Here is a 16,301-nt window from a genome sequence, read left to right as displayed (position 1 = left end):
TGAAACCACACATATGGAACCAACGGGTACAGACGGCCACCATATTCCAGAAAAACATTTGACTTCTCTGTTTTTGTTTGTTTTTTTTTCCTTGAGAGAGTCTCGCTGTGTTGCCAAGGCTGGAGTGCAGTGGCGCCATCTGGGCTCACTGCAAGCTCTGCCTCCCAGGTTCATGCCATTCTCCTGCCTCAGTCTCCCTAGTAGCTGAGACTACAGGCGCTTGGCATCACGCCTGGCTAGTTTTTTGTATTTTTAGTAGAGACGGGGTTTCACCATGTTAGCCAAGATGATCTCCATCTCCTGATCTCATGATCCGCCCGCCTCTGCCTCCCAAAGTGCTGGGATTACAGGTGTGAGCCACCGCGCCCAGCCTGACTTCTCTGTTTTTTTTAATATAAAAATGTAAAACCTCTAAAGGCCATCCCAGCAGATATTACATTAAAGAACAGGGTCAGGAATGAAAGAGCTGCAAACTGTTTTACTGAAAGCCAAGTAACCCACACCCTTTGAAAAGCTGCCGAAAAACACCTGTGGGCATCGGACACGACACCCAAGGCTCACGTGCTGACTTCAGGTTGCGTGTGCGTCTCTCTCTCCTGCACTCTGTCACATACTCACACACACTAAGAGAAACTCTGCTCCACAGATCTGAGAAAGAAACTGGCTAAAATTTTCAAAATGTAGGTCTTTAAGAAAATACCACAGACTAACAGACGCCTGTCAGCAGCTGAGAGAGGTGGCTGTGCACGTGTGCCTGCACACGAAGGTGAGGGCGAGCGGTGCTGGAACTCACAGAAGCAACCCCGGCCCGTGTGCCCACTCAGACAATGCTGGTGGTAAATCACACGGACCTTCCTTCGCGGATCTCCAGAGTCATCGACCGAGACACCACATCTCTAGACGCCAGGTCCTTCGCCACGGGGGCGTATCGCTCCATAAACCTTTCGCCTTGACTGTTAATGAGAATGCCTCCCTCTCCACGACATCCTTCCGTGATGAGACAACCGGCACCATATATGCCTGCAAAAAACCACAAACATTTATAACCTAACAATTGCTAGGTCTCTATTTCAAATGCATTATTTTTTTCAAGATATTTTTTGGGGGAGAGAGGAAAAAGATATGCAGAAGGCATTATATGCAAAACTGAATAGAAAGAACAGTTAAGATACAGTAGAAAGTCTGGATAACAAAAAGCACTGACGAGGCTGACAGCTGCAGCAGAGGTTGGGGCAGAGCAGTGTCCCCAGCGAGGAGAAAGGCCCACAGACCTCTGGCCGATACTCTGATTACAGCCCAGTGTACGCTGGATGCCTCAAATTTTGTTTTAATTTTTGAACATTCTTTTGCACTATGACACTGTGGTAACTAGTTAAGAATACGAGCTTGGAGAATTCATATCTAAATTACCCAAACAGTGGCAAGGACAGTAATAATGATTATTTTACTTAATATTCACACTGCACTTGCTGGGGCAGTTCTAGCTGCTTTCCACATGTTAACTCATTTAAGTCTTACAACAACTCCGGGTAGTACTACCCGCTTTCTCAGTGACAGCAAATTACCGCTTGGTAACATCCAGTCATGCAGTTAAGGACACAGCTCAAACCCAAACCTGGGCAGTCCGGCGGTCTGTGCTCCAAACAGCGGCTCTGTGACTCCTCAAGGCGATGAGAAACAGGGCATGCCTAGCTCTCGAATTTTAACCAAGGAGATCAAAAACCCGAAACTAAACGTACTTCAAAAGCTACAATTTTTATTAGTATACAAAAAGGGCAATCTTGCTTTTAAAACAAGAATGTGATTCTTGCATCTCACCTGTCTTTTGATTTTCTAAGTTTCAATGCTCTTTTTTCTGCGGATTACTTCCCACATATTGAAGACAAAGCATGAGAAGTGGAGCTCTAAGCAAATTACAGAGAGAATTCAGGGGCTCGGTGACATTTTATTGATTAAAAAAAGTAATAAAAAAATACAACAGACCAGGTGCAGTGGCTCATGGCTATAATCCCAGCACTCTGAGGGGCCGAGGCAGGAGGATCGCCTAAGCCCTGGAGTTTGAGACCAGCCTGGGCAAAACGGTGACACCCCGTTTCTACCAAAAACAAAACAACCCTCAAAAATTAGCCGGGCATGGTAACGCATGCCTGTAGTCCCAGCCGTTTGGGACACTGAGGTGGAAGGATCCTTTAAGCCTGGGAGACAAAGGCTGCAGTGAGCCAAGACTGCTCCACTGCACTCCAGCCTGGACAACAGAGCAAGACCCCGTCTCTAAACAAATTTAAAAAAACCTACAACAAATTCATTTCTTATTTTATCCCTTCCAGGGATCAAGCCTGACATGACAGAAAGAAGGCACAGGTCTGGTTCTTTAGCACCACTTCAGGGAGTCTCCATGCGTCCACAGGTCAGAAAAGCAACCCAGAGAAGTCCAGGACGAGTCACCTCAAACAAGAGGCAGATGTGTGTGTCTCTCTCTCTGACTCATTCTGAAGAACCTCCCCCAAACTCAAGACTTCAAATGTCATTTCTGTGTTAATGTCTCCAAATTGCACATTCGTAAGCTCAACCGTCAGACGTCCCTGAGATGAGCGCATCTTCCCCACAACAAGCTCCCTCAGTGGTCGTGTGGGCTGAGCCCCAATGTCCGAACATCACACGGGGTTCTGTCACGGCTGTGCCCTAACTTTACATCCCATTATCGCAGAAGCTCCATGTTCTCCTACAAAGCCGAAATCTGCCTGTGCTGCTTCTGGGTTCCATGGCATTCTCCCAGCTCTCAGAATGCTCATTCAGTAAACCCTGATGGAGACCCTACCACGTGCTGGGCATGGGCCACCCCAGCTAATGAGAAGACGTGCCTGCCCGAGGAGCTGACGACCTCGTTGTGAAGAGGGACACTGAACAATCCCTGCCTAACTTTTTTTTTTTTTTGAGACGGAGTCTTACTGTGTTGCCCAGGCTGGAGTGCAGGGGTGTGATCTCGGCTCACTGCAACCTCTGCCTCCCAGATTCAAGTATTCCTCTTGCCTTGGCCTCCCAAGTAGCTGGGATTACAGGTACATGCCACCACGCCATGCTGATTTTTGTATTTTTAGTAGAGATGAAGTTTTACCTTGTTGGTTGGGTTGGTCTCAAACTGCTGACCTCAGGTGATCCGGCCGCCCCGGCCTCCCAAAGTACTGGGATTACAGGTGTGAGCCACCGCGCCTGGCCTCAATCCCTGCTTTACTGCTGGCACAAGTATCACCAACGTAGGGTTTAGGGCTCTTCAGAAATGCATAAGATGCTGGCCCAAACTGCCTTAGGGGAAGGAAAGTGTGGGAAAAATCTCCTTAAGGAAATGACATTGAAGTGAGGACCTGAGAGCTGAGAAAGCTGATCTTCGACACCACGTTACCACATAAAACCATGGAGGAGCAATAAGTAGTTGGCTTACAACTTACAAGTACAGCTTACACGGCACATGTGAGCTGAACGCCTGCCAGGCAAGGCGTCCTGCCCTACCTGTGGGGTGGAACTGAACGAACTCTAGGTCCTGGCAAGGAAGGCCTGCCCTGGTGATCATGGCCGTGCCGTCGCCCGTGCTGGTGTGGGCAGACGTGCAGCTGAAGTAGGTGCGCCCGTAGCCTCTGGAAACAACAGACAGCAGTGACTGCACACAGCGGCCCACGTCCGGACCTCCTGTCTGGTGAGATCACAGAATGGACACAGCAGCCCCCGGGCACCGTCTTCTCAGTGCACACAACCCCCTGCTCACGCACACCCCACACACATCACTGGGGGCCACAGCAGTGGGGCTGCCACCCTGTGCGGGTAGGACAGAAGCCTGGGATCAGAGAAGGGACTTCCATTTGTTTTTATTGATTTATTTTGAGACAGGGTCTAACTCTGTCGCCCAGGCTGGAGCACAGTGGCACGATCTCGGCTCACGGCAACCTCTGGCTCTCAGGTTCAAGTGACTCTTCCGCCTCAGCCTCCCGGGTAGCCGGGATTACAGGTGTGCACCACCACGTCCATTTAATTTTTGTATTTTTAGTAGAGATGGAGTTTCGCCATGTTGGCCAGGCTGGTCTTGAACTCCTGACCTCAAGTGATCCTCCCACTTCGGCCTCCCAAAGTGCTGGGATTACAGGCATGAGCCACTGCACGCCTGGCCCTGTTTGTATTTTAGCTTTGTGCTGTTCAAAAGATTTCCCCAATAAGCATATACTACTTTTATAATGAAAATTTTAAAATTTTTATGGATTTTGCTTTTTTCCCCCCAGATTTACTGAGGTATGATTGATGAATTAAAATAAAAAACAAAAGTGTACATATTTAAGGTGTACAATGTGATGATTTGATATATTTTGTGAACTGATGACACAATCAAGTTAATACACATCCATCACCTCATACAATTATCGTTTTTTTGGAGATACAGACGCTTAAGGTCTACTCTGTTCGCAAATTTCAAGTTATAATATTAACTCTAGCTACCGTGTCGTATAATATTAATTATAGCCCCCATGCTGTATAATGTTAACTCTAGCCACCGTGCTGTATAATATTCACTCTAGCGACCGTGCTGTATAATACTCACTGTAGCCACCGTGCTGTATAATGTTAACTCTAGCCACCGTGCTGTATAATATTCACTACGGCCACCGTGCTGTATAATATTCACTACGGGGCCGGGCGCGGTGGCTCACGCCTGTAATCCCAGCACTTTGGAAGGCCGAGGCGGGCAGATCACAAGGTCAGGAGATCGAGACCATGGTGAAACCCAGTGTCTACTAAAAATAGAAAAAATTAGCCGGGAGCAGTGGCGGGCGCCTGTAGTCCCAGCTACTCGGGAGGCTGAGGCCGGAGAATGGCATGAACCCAGGAGGCGGAGCTTGCAGTGAGCCGAGATTGCGCCACTGCACTCCAGCCTGGGCGACAGAGCGAGACTCCGTCTCAAAAAAAAAAAAAAATTCGCTACGGCCACCGTGCTGTATAATACTCACTATAGCCACCATGTTGTATATTAGACACTTCTGAAGTTCACCGTGCTGTAACGGGAATGTCACACCTTTCATCAGCCATCGCTGCAGTCTGCTATTCCCCACAGCCACCGTGCTGCATACCACCGTCCTACTCTGTTTCCATGAGTTTTGACTTTTTTAGATTCCACATATAAGTGACAGTGCAGTATCATGTCATTCTGTAGCCTGGCTTGTTGTCACTTAACATAATGACTTTGGGTTCATCCCTGTTGTCACAAATGACAGGATTCCCTTCATTTTCATAGCTGAGTAATATTCAGTTGCGTATACACACATTTTCATTAAACACCAACACGTATTTAGGTTTTTTCCATATCTCGGGAACTGTGAACAACGCTGCAATGAACATGGGGGTCCAGGTGTCTCTTTGAGCTTCTGATTTCATGCCCTTTGGATATACACCCAGAAATGGGGTTGCTGGAGCACATGGTAGTCCTGTGAATTCTGAGGAATTTCCACAACAGTTGTACTAATTTACATTCCCCCCAACAGCACACAGGGTCCCCTTTTCTCCACATCCTCACCAACACTTGCTCTCTTTCGTCCTCTTGGTAACAGCGATTCTACCTGGAGTGAGATGAGATGATGTCTCATTGGGGTTTTAATTTGCATTTCTCTGGTGCTTAGTGATGTTGAGCATTTTTTCATACATCAATTGGCCATTTGTTTGTCTTCTCTGGAAAAATATCTATTCAAGTCCTTTGCCCATTTTTAGTAGGGTTGTATTTTAGTAGGGTTTAGTAGGTTGTTTTTAGTAGGGTTTTTTTTTTCTATTTTAGATACTAAGATATTATTAGATATATGGTTTGGAAAATATTTTTTCCCAACCTGTAGTTTTGCTGATTTTTTCCTTCGCTATACTGACAGTTTTTACTTTGAAAATGGTTAAAGTAACTGACAGTGTATAAAATTAAAGTTACTTATTTTCGTTATGTGGAGAAAAAGGACTTACCCATCCCAGGAATCAGTATTAACACAGTACCCACTAAAACAAGAGGGATTTTGCCAGAAACCCCCATGGGACTCTTCGGGCCGCAGTTTCCTCATCTAAAATCGGGAGAGGTAAGCTGTGAACCTGATGGCAGCCACCCCCGTCTAACGAGGGCCGTGCTTTCTCGCCGCCTGAGGCAGGTGCTCCCGTCCTTACCCTTTACAGGTGAGGAACCACGGCTGGGAGAGGCCATCACCCTCACAAGGTTATATCAAGGCCTGTGTCTGAACCGTTATTCTACAATGCCTCTATTTTCATTAAAATAAAGAAACTCTAAATGAAAGTTATTCATTTTTATAAATGAAATAAAGTAGAAATTAGAGTCCTACCCTGTGGCAACAACAGTGTTCTTTGCTCTTATGCGATGGATGGACCCGTCCTCTATGCACAGTGCGATGACACCACGGCACTCCCCGTCCTCCATCAGGAGATCCAAGGCAAAATACTCCACAAAATAGCTGGTATCGTATCGCAGAGACTAAAAGAAAGGAAAAAAAAGGGCAGGAAGTGTTAAGCCAACCTGTAAGGTTTTAAGGTGGTATTTGCTCGTGTGAATAGGTGAAAGAACCTGATCCAAATGGACCAGGTAAATCCAAGGAGATCAGCAACAGAGTCAAGGACGCTGTCAGCGCCCGAGAGGTGTTCCACACCGAGCAGCACAGACAAGGCAGGTGCGCTAGAGAACGCAGCAGCAACAGCTCCTACTTTGGTGACTCATTTCCTATTTCTACACAACCCGAAGAGGCACTCCACACTGTCCGGTGGCCACAGGCAGCTCCACTTAGAGTTTGGTGCCAGAGTGAGGTTCACAGACCATGGGGTCACAGCCCAGGTGGGAGCTGCTGGCAACACACAACCACTACATTAATTAAAATAAATCAAACGTTCAGCTCTTCAGCTACACCTGCCACATTAGCAACAGCCACATGTGGCTGGCAGCTCCCAACGCGGACGGTTGCAGACAAGCGGATTCCAGCACTGCAGAAAGGTAGGCACTGGACAGCGCTGCCCACCTGGACCTGCTGTTCCCTCAGCCGGTGCGAGTTGCCCTCGTTAGCCTGGGCCAGCTCCCCACAGGACAGCTCCTGCTCCAGACGGAGCTGCTTTCTCCTCCCACCACACACTCGTCCATGCACTCAGCCACAGAGAAGGCACTGGTGTTCTAACAACTTGCAAATTAATGGTCTGTCCCTATTCATCAGAAAACAACAAAGTTCAGAATACTGAATACTCTGAATCAATACTGTTCAGAATATTATTTGGCCATGCCAAAGTTGACCTTGATTACCCAATAACTATTGTCACCTCAAGTCTTTGTCCAGTGATAACAATTAAAATTAAAACAATCCATGGCTGGGTGTGGTGGCTCACACCTCTAATCCTCGCACTTTGGGAGGCCGAGGCGGGTAGACTGTCTGAGCTCAGGAGTTCGGGACCAGCCTGGGCAACATGGGAAACCCTGTCTCTACTAAAATACAAAAAATTAGCCAGGCATGGTGGCGTGCACTTATAGTCCCAGCTACTCAGGAGGCTGAGGCAGGAGAATCACTTGAACCCGGGAGGTGGAGGTTGCAGTGAGCAGAGTTTGCACCACTGCACTCCAGCCTGGTGACAGAGTGAGACTCCGTCTCAAAAACAAAGCAAAGCAAAACAAAACAAAACAAACAAACAAAACTAATCCCTTCAGGAACTCAGAGGTGGTAAAAGAGCCTTAAAATGCTTTTTCTCTTTTTCTTTTTTTTTGAGACGTAGTCTCACTCTGTCGTCCAGGCTGGAGTGCAGTGGCGTGATCTCAGCTCACTGCAAGCTCCGACCCCCAGGTTCATGCCATTCTCCTGCCTCAGCCATTCTCCTGCCTAAGCCTCCCAAGTAGCTGGGACTATAGGCGCCCGCCACCACGCCCGGCTAATTTTTTTGTATTTTTAGTACAGACGGGGTTTCAGTGTTAGGCAAGATGGTCTCAAACTCCTGACCTTGTGATCCGCCTGCCTCAGCCTCCCAAAGTGCTGGGATTACGGCGTGAGCCACCGTGCCCAGCCTATTCTTTTTTTTTGAGACAGGGTCTCCTGTTGCCCAGGCTGGAGTGCAGTGGTATGAACATGGCTCATTGTAGCCTCAACCTCCTGGTCTCAAGTGATCCTCCCACCTCAGCCTCCTAACTGGGATTACAAGCATGTACCACCATGCCCAGCTAATTTTTAAACTTTTTGTAGAGACAGGGTCTCGCTATGTTGTCCAGGCTGGTCTCAAACTTCTGGTCTCAAGTGATCCTCCTCCTTGGCCTCCTCTGTGCCTGGCCTGCTTGCTCGGTTCTGACATGTTGAGTGTCACATACCCCAAGTTAAAAATCTGGTATATAAGATTATCAATTCAACTTTCCAAAATAGATACAAGAAATAACATATTGCCTTAGGGACAGCTTCTCACAGCACATGCCTGGTCCTTTCACATCAACAGTCGCTGCATGTGTCCTACACCGTTGTTCTCTGTTGCTTTTTACATAATCTCTGGCAGACTCACTGGGCACGTTAACCCATTCCCCACTGTCACCATAAGCCCCAGCACTACATGTCCTGTCTCAGCTGGACCGGGGACAGCCTTACCCTTCCATATAAGGTGTGCAATAGTGAGTGGCCGGTCCGATCAGCCACACAGCAGCACCGATGGGCCTGCCCGCCCTTTCCAAACTTGAGGCTCTGTCCACCAAATGCACGCTGATAAATCTTCCCATCTTCAGTTCTGCTAAACGGCATGCCATAATTTTCCAGCTGTGAAAGATAAAAACAAACAAAAACCTTATTACCTTAAAGGAGTCAAGATATTCATAGCTCATCTACACTGAACAACTTTAACACAAATCTGCAAACCCAAAGTAACCTATTTTATGAAAATGTCAACACTTCATCAAAGAGAAGTCTTCTTGTTACATGTAATGCATAGTTCGTGACGGAAAAAGACTCCTCTTGTGAGCTTTGCTCATCACCATTCTTTCGGCCGGCCACATCTGCCTCAATTGCTTACATGCTTTCCAGGACTCTTTTTGACTAGGAACAGACCACGAGGGCGCCCAGAGCCCCCCGCCCATCTCACCTCGACCACGGCGGCGGGAGCCTGCTCTGTCATGTAGTGGATGGCATCCTGGTCCCCCAGCCAGTCGGAGCCCTTCACGGTGTCGTAGAAATGCCACCTCCAGTTGTCCTCCTCCATGTTCCCCAGAGCAGCATTGATTCCTCCCTGGAAACACCAACCACTCCTTACAAGCCACAAACAGGAGCCCTACCTTTGTCTTCCAGGCCCAAATCCACCCACTGGGGGATTCAGAGAAAGCCAACTCCTCACGCGGTGACTCCCAGTGAGGGCTGACCTCAGCAGAGGAGCAGTGAGGCCCGACAGATTCCGGGTCACGACCCTCCCCTGACTCGCCCGGTGATTCAATCCCTTAGCCTCAGTCTCCTCATCTGTGTGGTGGAGACAGAGGGAACTCCAGGAAGGGCTGACTGGAGCCGTGAGTGACAGGCTACCTGTAATATGCTTGTTACCTAACATATCTGGCACAGAAAAGGTACTCAACAAATCTTTCCAGATAATGTTAACAACAAATCTTCCCAATGGCATTTACAGGCGTGATTTAAAGACCAGAAGTGCTTCCTGCCAAGTAATAAGCTCCACACTCAGAGTCGCACTCCCCTGTACCCCTGCTTCCTTTGGCTGTGTGTGCCCACCACCGTCTTACTCCTCAGAGAGTCCCAGAAGACAGCAGCACGGGGACAAATAAAACCCTTGCCCTTTCCTTCCCCACCCTAAATTCTGACTCCTCCTCTTTAGATGATCTCCTTTTCTTAAGGTGTTGGGGCGGTGGGGGTGGGTGGGGAGGGTAGTAGGCGAGAAGGTCAAAGAAAACCCGAGTGTGACTGGAGTCCCAACTAGGAGTGACAACAAGGCTCCAGCCCTTCCAAGTCTCCAGGGAAGAGGCTCCAGGGAAAGACGCTGAGAGGGTGAGCTGAGTGAGCAAGGCGCAGCAAGAGGCCACGTGGCTGGAGCATGGGGAGGAGGCAGGAGGCTGCCCAGGTAGAAAGCGCAAGGCTGTGCGGGACCTGCACAGAGTGGGAGCACGGTGGGGCACCTTTCTCTTACCTGCGCCGCAACAGTGTGTGACCTGGTAGGAAACAGCTTTGTAACACATGCTGTATTAAATCCTGCCTCAGAAAGGCCAAATGCAGCTCGCAAGCCTGCCCCTCCAGCGCCTACCACCACTGCATCAAATTCATGATCCACTACTGGATACTGAGCAGAAATCTGGAAAAGAAAAATGCACCTGTCAATCACGTGCTCCACTATGCCAACCACGAAGACTCTTGTTACAGTGAAGGGCTTGACAAAGACAAAAGGACCAACTGCTAGGCACACAGGGCCTCCATCCTGTCCTGGGGCTGAGCCCTGAACAGTGCGGGGAGAGGTGGGCACATTCGCACGTGGAGAAGGGACTGACAATCAGATTCTAAGAATGGTAGAGGGTCTGTCCCATGGGATCAGACTGAGGGCCACAACTCTACTTCTGGGCCGCGCCTGTGCTTATGCCTGAGAAGGTGCCAAGGAGCATTCAGTCGCTATTGTGAGCTTACGAGAAAAGAACTTCTCAGCAAGTTTCAGTTTTCCAACAGAGAGAACAGGCACGCCAAATACCAAGGAACCCACACCTGAGTGGCCCCACAGTCCTAATTTCAGTAGGAATTTTATCATCTATCACAGCAGATACTGTTCATTTTATTTTAATTTATTGCTTTACTTGATCTAAATTTAGATCTAGTTTATAGATACATAAGAGATATAAGTAAAAATGCTAACATCTATGTTTGTGTTTGTACTTGCAATTGATTATTATAACACTGAAAATAATTTCAGCATGCGTTGGATACCTATGAGAAATTTTTCTCTTATGTCTATGACTCATATGAAAACAAACTGGTATAGATCCTTACCCCCAAGCCAAAAAAATCATTTATAATGGAACAAAAAGCATGAACTTACGGAATCTGAAACTTTAGCAGATGCCCTCTTGTTCCCATCAACAGTGAAGTGAAAACCTCGGGTTCCTGTTTGCAACACTGCTGGCCACTGGTGACACAGAAGACACAGATGCAGAGGGTTAGTGTCCTGAAGGAACAGATGCTATGGGGGACAGTAATTTAAGCTTCCCCTTGCAAACTGTTCCCCTTCTTATGTACCCAGGTGCTCCTGTGCATCCAGGGAGTTCAGCTGGGACTCTCTACTTAACCCTGAAGGGCAGCCCAAGGGGTGAGGAAGGACGGAGCCCCCGGTCCCCCTTTCCGCCCCGACTCGGCACTCCAGAAAACCAGGATGAAGCCTGTTTCCAAACAGGACACTCACTGACTCAGATACCACATGAAAAAGGCACGCTTCCTCTGTAAAGTCTTAATTTATCTACTTAGTGGAAAAGGGGAAGACATCTATAGCGTATTACTGTATGTGGTATTTTGCAAATAATGAAGCATTTTAACTGGCTCCAGCATAGCCCTTTCCACATTACAGTTCCAGTCGTCCATGAGGGCTTGCGGTCAGTTCAAAAGGCACTGGACACTGAATCAGGAGATCTGTATTCTGGAGCAGTAAAAGCTGACAGCCCAGAGGGAGGAGGTGTCATCCCTTCATCACACAGGAGGATGCTGGATGCACACTCTCCCCTGCCTGGCTGCTCCTGGCTTTTTCCTGGCCAATGTCTACAACTTGACACATCTTGCTGCCTAAATTTTCCATCTTAGAAACCTTTACCCAAGAAAACTGGTTTTAGTGTTTAGTTTTTAGCGGCTGTGTGTGAGAGGTGACACTGTCCATATGCTAAGGTTGGCCAGTCATTTAGAGGATACATTTTCCATTCTGCTGGGTGCATTTTAGAAGACCACTGAATAGTCTCAGAAATATCATAAAGAATAGTATTAGGGGCTGGGCGCGGTGGCTCCTGCCTGTAATCCCAGCATTTTGGGAGGCCAAGGTGGGTGGAACACTTGAAGTCAGGAGTTCAAGACCAGTCTGGCCAACATGGCGAAACCCTGTCTCTACTAAAAATTAGCCGGGCATGGTGGTGGGCACCTGTAATCCCAGCTACTTGGGAGGCTGAGGCAGGAGAATCGCTTGAACCCAGGAGGCAGAGGTTGCAGAGAGCCTAGACTCTGCCACTGCACTCCAGCCTGGGCAACAGAGCGAGACAACGTCTCCAAAAAAAAAAAAAAGAGAGAAAAGAAAAAAAAAAAAGCTTTAGGAAATAATACACTCAGCAATCAGAAGAGGGGATGTGAGGGATGTCTTCAAGTATTTAGAAATACTTGCAATTCAGAAATTACTTGTTATGTGGGATAAAAAATTATTCTCCATTTCTCCAATTTCTAGTCTGTTTTTATTGACATAAGCTAATTCAGTTTTTTCTTTTTTCAGAAAATGAATGAGAAAGAACAAATATTCTTCCACCTTAGTATAATTTTTGACAAAGTAAAATCATATTTTAAGAAAGAAGTCTGAACTAATTTTAATACAAACTTTCTTGAAACTTTTGTAAACTGCCCTATTAACACAGGTAACAGCACCAATAACAACAGTGTATTACACCAACTGTAATTAGAAACAGTGAGATCACTAAAGTTTATTTGTTCTTTCTAGGATGCTGACGTGGAATGCCCACTGCCCACCCCGGCCACACACACACAGGGCCAGCTTAGAAGGGGCAGCTCCCATAACACAACCGTGAACAAATTATCACGCCATCCCCTGGGGACAAGGACACTCACCCTCTGTGTCTAAATCTAATCTGGGGCAGAGTTTTGAATGTGAAAGCCCAACTTTAAGCCAATTTCAGTCTTTAGATAAAACTGAAAACTAGTTTTGACACAAGACTAGTCTTGTGTGCCAATTATTAATTTTTTTAGGAGAAACTATCAAACATTTCCTCTAAGAAAAAAATGGTGAACATATAAAAGGAATATTAGACCTTGCTTAACAATATGAAATTTCAGACAATTGAATTAGGAGCTGGAGGGGGAAAAGAAGTGCAGAGACATTAATCCCGAAATCTAGCAAAGTGAGGGGTCCTCATCTAATCAAATGCAACTATATCATGAGCAAGAAACTAATCTGCATGTACAACCCATACAATCACAAAAGCAGCCAGCGAAGAACCTAAACACGCATGACCGTATCAGGAAGAAGCGGAAGTAGGGTAGTTTAAGTGAACTAAATCCCCTCTCCAGGCAAGAAGTCTAAAACTGATAAAAATGCACCTGCACAACCTGCACATCCGCTAAAGAAACAGAGGTCTTACAAACACCAGGAGTCGGTATCAGAAACAGGAATTGCTTTCACGGAAAATGAACTGGGGGCGGTGGTATACTCACTGATTCTTTTACAACTATGTGTAATTATTCTCACTAGAACTTCAGTGTTTATTATTTTAAAAACGGATACTTAAAATACAGTTAGGCCAGGTACAGTGGCTCACGCCTGTAATCCCAGCCCTTTGGGAGGTTGAGGCGGGCAGATCACGAGGTCAGGAGATCGTGAGACCATCCTGGCTAACACGGTGAAATCCCATCTCTACTAAAAATACAAAAAAAATTAGCCGGGCGTGATGGCAGTAGTTCCAGCTACCGGGGAGGCTGAGGCAGGAGAATGGCGTGAACCCGGGAGGCAGAGCTTGCAGTGAGCCAAGATAGTGCCACTGCACTCCAGCCTGGGCCACAGAGTGAGAATCCCTCTCGGGAAAAAAAAAAATACAGTTCACACATGGCTACTGTGCACAGGCTGTGAGCCCTGGTTCACAAGAGCACCACCAAAGGTTTCAAACATTACCCACAGAATCCCCACTAACCCCACGGAAAGACGGAACCTCAGAGAGGATTCAAGTAGGCCGGCTGCTCGGCTGCCTCTGGATCCTGGACTTGGCCCCCATCTAAAGACCCTTGGGAAAAATCTCTGAGACTCCCAACTAATATTAATATCCAGGTTTCATATCAAAACCAAGCCACAATTTTTCAAATAAATCAGCAAAAACATCATGAAGAATGCAGAATGGAATGCCATTGTTGTTACAATTATCCCAAGAAGCAAAGCAAATATTTACTACTATAATGGCCTAAATAATGTATTTCTAGAACACCATTAAACACATTCAGAACAATCCATTCAAAGACATCAATTTGTCCTAGAACCCATATACTGGATATTCATATTAAGGGATTTGAAAAACTTCACCTGAAGTAAGCAGTTAACCCAGTAACTATTTAAGTTTCTTGGTTTTACTTTTCCTCTGATTACACTGCTTTCGAACAGTTTGCAAGCTGTGTCAGTGCACCGGGACATAAAAAGAAACCAAAAGCAAAATAAGTCTGAAAAGTTCGTCACTTGAAATCAGCTGTAAATATAGAATGATCAAAAACACCACAGAACTGGCCAAAATTAGATTTAAAAATTCTCTCTGGACTTTACTGAAATTATCCTCAGCATCTGTTTTCCAAACACATTTCTCAGTTGGCTATCATGAATTTTTTTTCTGCTAATTTGATTACGCTGTTCCTTTGTAAACTCCAATTCTTCAAGAATAAAAGCCTATCTGAAATGCCGATAAATATACTGCTTGCAGGCAGAATTTCTGTAGGAAAAGCTAACTTCATAGATAAAAAGACTTTTACAAAACCCAAGACTAAATTTTGGTTAAATTTCGCTATCTTGCCATCTTGTCTGAGGTGCCTCCGCCGCTGGCGGGGTCTGAGGCTGCAGGAGGAACACTGGGCACCATCTGGGTTAAGGACAAAGGCACCAGCCCTAGCTTTTCTCCAATCACAAGCTAACACTTCCCCTAAAAAGCCCCACTGACCATGGGCTTTACTTCTGGCTTGTCAACGCCCTCCTAGCAGCTCTTAAAAGCCCAAGATGCGGCAGGGATCTCTGCTCAGTCAGCACCAACCACAGCAACACACTAGAACGTTTACATGCTTTCTGATGTGACAGGATGGCTGTATGACTAATCTTCACATTTAATTCAACGAGGTTTTTAATAACTATTTCAAAAAGGAGAAAACTGCACATTTATAGGCATAATTCAAATCAATATTGCTGAATGCCTTGGTTCCTACTGACATTTTTACTCTGCAATTTAAAATTACTTCGTAATTAAGGAGGTGGGTGGGTAAGTTCATTCAAAAGAACCAAGCAACGAAACCTATCCAATTCAGCTTGATTAACTAAAACCCTAGAAGGCCGATTCTGAAGATGCAATCGTGGAGGGCACATTCAGACAAACTCAGAGAGCGAGGGCTCAGGGAAGTACAACCCTGACCGTCATCCTGGACTAAGCGGTCCCGCGTCCTCGCCCGGTCAGTGCGCTGAGCTCTCCGTCTGATTTTTAAAAACTGGCACAGCTGCTTTTAAACACTGGCACATTTTCAGTGGCACAAGGGCCACCAAACACGACCCAAAGTAGAGACCCTTAACTTACAAGGTCGCGAAGTGGACACGCACAGATTTGCGCTTTCTGGAAAGCGGAACTGCAAGCCCAAGCTCGGGCGCGCAGCGCTTCCCACCGGACGCCCACCGGTCGAGCCCGGCCACTCCTCGCACCCACCCGGGCGGTTTCACCCGCCCCGCCCACCCCACCCACGGGCTGCGGGCGGCCCCTCGGGACAACCCGCACAGAGGGCGGCAGAGGCCCAGCCCAACCAGGACGGCCACGGGCCGCTATCCGCCCGAGTGACCTTGGGCAGACACGACTCCTCCCCGAGTCCACCCGCCAGGCACTGAGGCGAGGGGCCACCTCAGCCCGCGGGGTCCCCGGACCCAGGCCCGGACCGAGGCGGCAGAGCGGACGACCAGCAAGCCCGCAGGGTCGTGACCTTCACCGGGACGCGGACTACCTGCTAAGGACCGAGCTCCCCGGTTCCCCGAGTCCGCCCCGCGGCTCCGCCTCGCACCGGCCCAGGGCTCTCCCAGCCCCTTCCCGATTCCGGGACAGGGGGCGCGGGGACCCGGCGCCCGCTCCGCTCGCACCCGCTGGGGACCGTCCCGCTCCTACCGCCGCCTCGGCCCCCGCCTGTCCCGCCCCGGTCCGCGGTACGGACTGACCGCCTTGGCCAGCGCCAGGCGCCGAGTGCTCAGCAGCCGCGACAGCCTCCGGACCCCCGACATGACTGTTGACGCCGCCACGCAGTCCCGCCAGTCCCTGCGCAGACTGCGCCTGCGCACCACGCCGGGGTCGAGCGGGGCGGTAGTGGGGGACA

At 47.9% G+C, this 16,301-nt stretch overlaps 1 protein-coding gene across 4 annotated transcripts; it reads right to left on the bottom strand.

Moving 5' to 3' along the window:
* Nucleotides 1-383: 383 nt before the first annotated feature.
* On the bottom strand, nt 384-16,277 carry LOC116273554 (succinate dehydrogenase [ubiquinone] flavoprotein subunit, mitochondrial). 4 transcript variants are annotated; one of them, XM_031662698.1, is made up of 8 exons: nt 16,147-16,277; nt 11,050-11,136; nt 10,156-10,317; nt 9,112-9,255; nt 8,625-8,789; nt 6,351-6,499; nt 3,508-3,632; nt 384-1,020 (listed from the first exon to the last, which is right to left on the bottom strand). In XM_031662698.1, exons 1-8 carry the CDS (start codon nt 16,207-16,209, stop codon nt 842-844), a joined length of 1,074 nt encoding a protein of 357 aa, XP_031518558.1. In that variant the 5' UTR covers nt 16,210-16,277; the 3' UTR covers nt 384-841. The 4 variants fall into 4 exon arrangements, 2 of the variants coding, with proteins under 2 accessions (XP_031518558.1, XP_031518559.1); XM_031662699.1 differs by lacking the exon at nt 16,147-16,277 and adding an exon at nt 14,281-15,791; XR_004181869.1 differs by having other exon boundaries at nt 852-1,020; nt 3,508-3,688.
* Between the last annotated feature and the right edge of the window lie 24 nt (nt 16,278-16,301).

The sequence above is a fragment of the Papio anubis genome, unplaced genomic scaffold (genome assembly GCF_008728515.1).
Source record: "Papio anubis isolate 15944 unplaced genomic scaffold, Panubis1.0 scaffold875, whole genome shotgun sequence".
NCBI lineage: Eukaryota > Metazoa > Chordata > Mammalia > Primates > Cercopithecidae > Papio > Papio anubis.
This window is presented reverse-complemented; position numbering and strand designations above follow the sequence as displayed.

What these genes read in the sequence shown, in the direction of transcription:
- LOC116273554 (XM_031662699.1), bottom strand. Translation starts at nt 14,388, where the DNA reads ATGTCCCGGTGCACTGACACAGCTTGCAAACTGTTCGAAAGCAGTGTA. An exon ending in GGGTTAACTGCTTACTTCAG is followed by an intron (nt 11,137 to 14,280) that starts GTGAAGTTTTTC and finishes CTGTGTCACCAG; the next exon opens with TGGCCAGCAGTGTTGCAAAC. An exon ending in AACACTGTTGTTGCCACAGG is followed by an intron (nt 3,633 to 6,350) that starts GTAGGACTCTAA and finishes TGTTGTTTCCAG; the next exon opens with AGGCTACGGGCGCACCTACT.